This window comes from Lactuca saligna, chromosome 1 (assembly GCF_052625555.1).
Source record: "Lactuca saligna cultivar CGN05327 chromosome 1, ASM5262555v1, whole genome shotgun sequence".
Lineage (NCBI taxonomy): Eukaryota > Viridiplantae > Streptophyta > Magnoliopsida > Asterales > Asteraceae > Lactuca > Lactuca saligna.
Window position 1 is genome coordinate 71857663 of NC_136417.1, and position 7352 is coordinate 71865014.

The following is a 7352-nucleotide window of genomic DNA, read 5'->3' on the forward strand; positions in this document are numbered from 1 at the left end:
TGGAAGCAAAAAATTGGAAATTTAGTATTTAAATCAAACCTTTTTCTAGAACACAAAACAAAACAAAACAAGAAGCAATCTAAACATATAAATCTCGTCAATTCAATCACAAAATCCCTAGTTTTGCCACTCGATTTCATCTTTTGTTTTCTTTAAACACCGATGGATGATAACACAAAACCATTATTATTCGATCAAGAAAGAAGACCAAAAACAATAGACAAACAAAGTTTTCCCTAATTGTGAGAAGCATCCAAAAAGGTATGAACTTCCGATACAGAAGGAAGGGCCGGAATCGCCCCCTTTTTGGTGGTGGTGATAGCTCCGCAAGCACACGAAAATCTCAATAACTCTCTCAACTTTCCTTCATCCTGTATTTTCATATATAATCAAAAAAAATTAAATACAAAATTTATACTTACAAACAATTATATTATACTTTAATTTATTTAATAAGTTCGTTACTTAGGCTTCTATAGTTAGTTTCAATATTTTTAATAGTTGGGCTTTAACACTAAAGCCCAACTACTTAGCTGTTGAAGCACATCAACAGCTAACACTGATAGTTGTATTACCTCTAGCACGGAATGATCATCAACAAGCTTAGTCAAAAGTGCACCAACAAAGGAGTCACCCGCACCCGTTGTGTCAACGGCTTTAACAGCGAACGCACCGATTGTTCCATGAAAATGCTGAAACCAACCACAATGACAATATAAATTAAAGAATAATGATAAAATAATTGTTGTTATTATTTTATTCTAGATGCAAGAGTAGGGGTTAAGCCTTTAAATTGGAGAATATTTTACTTTTGGCATGAAAAGCACATTATATCAATTGTCAAGTATGTACACCATTTGTGGATATAATCATGATGTCTGACTCTTTAACTCTTTATTGTCATTTCTAATGAAATGGAATTATTATATAAAGTTGGAGGTGGCCCCTTTTCGCGTACTAATCAAGCACTTTAAGCTCTAATCATGAAATATAGCAACAATTGGGTGAATTTGAAGGAGAAAATTGAAATTTTCAATTGATAAAAAAACATAATTATGAGCAAGTTTACCAAAATAGTTAAAAAAAAATGTTACATAAATAAAAGTAAATCCAAAAAACAACTCATTTAGCACTAAAAAAAACCAACGATTCCAACACTACTTTCTTTTCATATATAGATACTCTTTTCCCTTTTCTACTTAATGTCCATCCAAAGTTGTACTTTCTCGTATTGGTATTATTTCAAAAAAACATAAAATTTGGTCTAAACATATTCTTTTAAATCGTGCGTTAGGTATAAGAAATTAAGAACGCGTTTTTTATTAAATTCACAAAACCCAAAAATTTGACCAGAGAAAAACGGTCAAAATATGCCCACTACCCCCTTTTTTTATGCCATGTACCTTTTTTTCAACATTTTTTAAAAAGTGTTACTACATTTAAATTACTTAAAACAAATTTAATTATTTAACATATACCTTGGTGTAGTAATTGCAACCTTTGTCACCAAGAGTGACCAATAAAAGCTTCAAATTAGGGTGCCATAAAGACATAGCACATTCATCATCAATTTTGTTATTTCCAGTGAGAAATTCAAGTTCATTATCACTGACTTTAATGACTTCCGCCTTATCCCAAATGCTCATGATTTGCTCACGCGCCTCCTCCGGCGATGGCCACAGTGGCAGCCGGAGATTTGGGTCATATGACAAAAGTGCCCCTGCATCTTTCGCCACCTCCATTGCTTTCAGATGCGCTGATCTGCATGGCTCCACTATCAAACTAATTGACCCGTAGTGGAAAACCTTCGCCTGAAAAATAAAAATTAATAATTTTACATAGATTCTTGGAATTAACGAAAACTTAGTGGGATAATTATTGAATTTTGAAAATTAAAAAATGGAAGAGTAAAAAAAAAAAAAAAAATTGCTGTTAGATTTACGCAATTGTACAAAACCACGTGTAGATGCACACTCTTCTGTTTCGAATCAGTGCATGAAAATGTGGATCACACCCTACTAATTTTAAAAATCCCGTTTATCACATTAATGCGAAGAATAATAGTAATTGTTTATATTTATATAAAAAAAATAGCATATAAGTCAATGGATAACTACAACTTGTTTTAAATTATCCAGAAATAAATGCATATTTCCAACTTCCAACGTCTTTAAACAATTAATAAAACTTTTTTTGGGGTTTTGCTACGATTTTGACTAATTGGGAATCGCTTTGAATTATCTTTACTCAAAAAGATTTTCGCAAACACAAGATCTGTTTTAGTTTAGAAGATCTCTCTTATTATTAGGAATATTGTATTAGTAATCAAAGAGTACAAATCGGGAAACATATCAATTAATTGTATTCGATTGTTATATTTATAGATTAGATTTTTGGATTTTGGAACTAATCTGGAAGTATCCATCTGTATGTATTATGTTTGTATGCTTATGCCTAAATTTATATATTTATGGATTAAGAAGACGACCCAATCGAATTAAAAAAATAGCAACTTGAAGCTATAAAAATTTAAAAAATGGGTATAGTTTGTATTTTCTTCGAAAATGAGGGTAATACATGGAAGTCAACAAAACTGTCCTTTTTGGTGGTTAATTTATGTATTAAAAATCTAAGTGGTGGTGGGTGTGAGGAGGAGGCGTGTGAAAAAGATTAAGGCGCGTGAAATACACGCGCTGCCACGGTTTCAACAATATATGACGTCAGGCATATAGATATAGAATCTACTGTATATATAGGTGTAACAGAGAAGGGTACGAAGAAGGAATACGTACAGATCTAATGAGCTCAAGGTTGAGTTCATCGGGAGTTAATAACATATCGGCGCTAGGGTTTCGGTAGAACATGAACTCGCGATCGCCGTCGGCTTTCAGTGTAACAAATGCGAGAGCAGTACGTGCTCCTTTATCGAAGTTGATTCCTTCGCCGGAGACGCCGTTCTCCTTCAAGATCCCGGCGAGCATGTGTCCGAACTCATCGTCTCCTAACTTACCGACGAAAGCCGACTTTCCGCCGAGCCGTGACACCGCGATCGCGACGTTTGCCGGAGCACCACCTGGTGCCTTCAAAAATCCCGGCGCCTCCGCCAGCGATACGCCGGAAACTGTCGGTACAAAGTCGATCAGCATCTCGCCGAAGCTGACGATCAATCCTCCCTCCTTAGCGACTCCATTGTTGGCTGCCATTTTTGATTGAGCAAGAAATTGAAGAGGAAAGAGAGGAGGAGAAGAGTTTTGGGGGTGGGGTATATATAAGCCAATATTCATCCCCCGCCCCTCCAAACCTTCAAAGTTTTTTATTTTTATTTTTTTTACAGTAATTAAATATTTATAAACATGATAAATACATTAATGTTTATCCAGTTATAAGTTCAATCTTATTTTAAATTTTAAATTTTAAATAAAATAATTGAGTAAATTACACGAATGGTCCCTATGGTTCGGGGTAATTTGCACGTTTAGTCTCTAACTTATTTTTTTAACTCGGAAGGTACCTATTAATTGATTTTATTACGTGTTTGGTCCTTACTATTTGTTTTTGTTACGCACTTGGTCCTTATTTTACCTAAAAATACTATTATTTAAATAGAAAAAATTGATGGGATATGTAAGGTAAAGTGAAGAGGTGAGGTTAGGAGTGTGTTTATCTAAATAAATTAAAAAAATCAATGACAAAATAGTCTTTTTAGCTAAGATAGAGACCAAATATGTAACAAAAACAAACAGTAGAAACCTTCCGAATTAAAAAAATAAGTTAAGGATCAAACACGCAAATTACCCTAAACCATAGGGACCATTCGTGTAATTGACTCAAAATAATACATAACTGAATGGTTGGATAATCCAGTTTTATGTAGAATACCTTAATATTTATTTATTTTATTCAAGTTTTAACAACGTGTTTTTATAATTTAATGCAAATAAAAACATAATGTAATAGTCAAATAAGTTGTTGATGTGGCTAAGGAAAAATGGGTTGAATTTTGGTCGAACAATAATAAAAACATATTGTGATTTACATAAAAATACGTCATCCAAGATAAAAGTTCATTTAAAATACATTGGTATTTAACCCTTAATAAAATATAAACTCAAAAAATGACATGGTTAATTTTTTTTTTATAACGATTTACGTATATTTACTAGTCTACTTCAAAAAATAAAAGCGAAGTGTTGGGTTAATGCAAATGGACCGATGCCATGTAATTATTGAGTTTAATACTCTATATACCTATCTCGATACATTACTAGCTCCATGTTCTGTCAATGCTATTCTGCAATTAATCCGCAAGAATACAAAATAATTTAGCATTTTGAGAGAATTTTTTATTATTTTATCATATGTTGGTTGCCTGGTTGGTGGTGAAAAGTGGCCCAAGGTTTTGCATGTAGTTTTTAGTGTACCATTGTAAATATGTACGATAGTATACACTCATCACTAATACCAATACAGTATCTCAAACCATGTTCATGAATAATCATGCTAGTTTTTTTTTTTTTTCACATTTAATCCATTTTTTGTGTATACAAAGTACCGTCGAACTTTTTGATTATGTTCATCATAACCATTTTGACCGGCTATCACTTGTAATAGCCGGTCAAAAAGATTATGGTGAACACAAACAATAAGTTCAATAGTATATTGCGTACACAAAAAGAAAAGGGATCAAACGTGAATAAAATCAATAATTTATTACGAATCATTTGCCATTTTATTACAAATGAGTTGAAAAATATGAATTGGAAATCAATGAGATAGTATATGCCAATGCCAATTACATGTTTAGGGGAATAAAGAGGTTTTTCAACTATTATTGAAATCAAAGTACAAACAATTGTAATAAAAACATTAAGTAATTTTTTTATGGTTAGTTCTTCTCGTATGGATATGAAGTCGACAAACATGTTTAACATCAACATCAAATGCTAAAGTTGACATTGATCATCTTAATCAGACTGATGACAACTCTTCTCATACTTTTGTTGAATTAGGTGTCTAATCCCATAACTATTTTTGTGACATCCTCAAAATCACGGTTAGAAAAAACCAATTTAATTTATGTATTTAAAATAATTTCAGAGTAAATCCTTTAATTAAAAAGGGTTGCGGAATTTGTTCCCAAAACAAAATATGATAAGATAAAATTTATCAAAACATTTCTTAAAGAAATGTATTTTCATTAAATAACAAAACATCGGGATGTCATGTTCCGATACAAACCAAAAGCATAAACAATACAAAATAGACCTTACAACAGTTACATATAACTACTAGTCTATAATCCAAAAATATCTTGACAATGTCATCCAACTTATGCTCTCGTGCCACTTCCTGTAATACAAAGAAAAACTGAGTGGGTCAGGCTTGGGAGTCTGGTGAGCATATAGGGTTTTCAACCCATAATAAATAATTATATTTAGTTCATCAACCAACAATAACTCAATTACCCATTCCCGTTATCCTCACTTTACGTCCCTATGACAACAACTATTATAAGGAACCTAATCTAGGATTTTCATCGGGACGGACATTACTACAAAGGGGTTTCCTTGATAATAGATGTCCTAAAGGCAACCATGAGGGGGATGGAGTACACCGGTGAAACACATCGTTCACAACACCTACAGGTTATGAGCCTGCTAGCGTTCCACAGGACAGTCTAGAAAGAGTCTGTGGTCGTCATCCATACTCCGCTAGATGACTAGATCAACAACAACATCGAGGCCTCTCATCATTTTATTTCATCACATATCTACTATCTACCCATGTTCTACCCCAACATCTTTGTAGATAAAAATATATACATTTATATACAGCTTAAAACCAGTACAAAACATATGTTCAACAACTAGTTCAAATAAACAAATAATATATAAGCACATAGCACGCATTTTATATAGAATACTTCATATCTGTGTGTTAGAAGAAAACGAATATATACTCACTTGATCAGAAGATGATCGGACAGCGCTACGGCTTGTAGAAGTAGTATTCTTTGGTGAAACCGAGAGATCTTCACAAAAACCGGGCTTCTCGCGGGTAGAGCCTCGGCTCGGGAATCTCACTTCTCGGGATCCTCGGGGCTTCGAAGCTTGTTTCGGGGCTCGGGAATGATACCGGGGCTTCGGGATATTTCTTGCACGCAAAACGATGCAAAAATGAGAAAGAGAAAGAGAGAGAGAGAGAGAGAGAGAGAGAGAGAGAGAGAAGAGTTTGAACAAAAGAAATTGGTAGCCCTCGACATCTATTTATAGGGTGCTGAAACCTTAATTACGTTGGGCGTAAATCCAGGTACGTTGGGTATACTCGGTATGTTGGGCGTACGCTTCGAATCAGGCCGAAGACGTCATTGCTTACGATCTTGGGTACTCGAGTGTTGGGTCAGGTCGACGTGGCCCATTTCAGTTCATGCATATGGGTACGCTGGGCGTACTCCATTATGCTTAGCGTAACCCGATTAATCAAACTTCTAAATTGTGTAACTTTCGCATACTAGCTTCATTTTCGACATTCTTTATATCCACGCGTAGGCGGGACTATGCTCTACAACTTTCGTTTAGACTTCTTCGGCTAATTTTGACTTTATTTTTATTATTTATTTTTAGTAGGACGGGACAGGAAAACTCCATTATAAATTCATAACTTCTTCATCCGACGTCCGTTTTCGTCTGTCTTTTTGTCGTTGGACTACTATCGACGAGATATTCGATTCTCGTTTAGATTGCTTCGGCTAAAAACCGTTGGATCTCAAATCGAGTATTCGGGTTGCATACCGTTAAGCTAAAACTTAGAAAAATCATAATTTTCTCATACGAAGTCAGATTTGGGCATTCTTTTTCATCCACACTCTCGGTTTAACGAACTCTACAACATTCGATTAGATCACCAGGGCTAAATATCGCTCTAACTTAAATTTATATTTTACGTCACGCAGTGTCGCATCGGTTCTGTCGCGAAACTTCGACAGGTCATAACTTCTTCGTTATAACTCGGATGTCGGCATTCTTTATATATTCGGAAACCTCGTTTCAACTGTTACAACATTATCTATAGATATCGGCTTTATCTAACATTTCATTTTGGTGCTTATTTTTATACTTAATTCAATTAAGTCGCACAGTTAAGCACAAAACACATAATACTCAAATAATACACTTCTATTATTTCAAAACGGGTTACAAAGGTTAACCTAGACTGTTACATCATCATTAATGTCTAGCCTAGAAACACGGGCATTACAATTCTCTCCACCTTAGAATGATTCCGTCTCCGGAATCACACATTAAAAAACAAATGCGGATAACGACTCATCATGTCACTATCCGTTTCCCAAG

At 34.3% G+C, this 7352-nt stretch overlaps 1 protein-coding gene across 1 annotated transcript; it reads right to left on the reverse strand.

Annotated features, from left to right (window-relative positions):
- Nucleotides 1-3248, reverse strand: LOC145039688 (fructokinase-2). Its single transcript, XM_078987712.1, has 4 exons — nt 2793-3248; nt 1479-1811; nt 576-692; nt 1-371 (listed from the first exon to the last, which is right to left on the reverse strand). Exons 1-4 carry the CDS (start codon nt 3201-3203, stop codon nt 237-239), a joined length of 996 nt encoding a protein of 331 aa, XP_078843838.1. The 5' UTR covers nt 3204-3248; the 3' UTR covers nt 1-236.
- Between the last annotated feature and the right edge of the window lie 4104 nt (nt 3249-7352).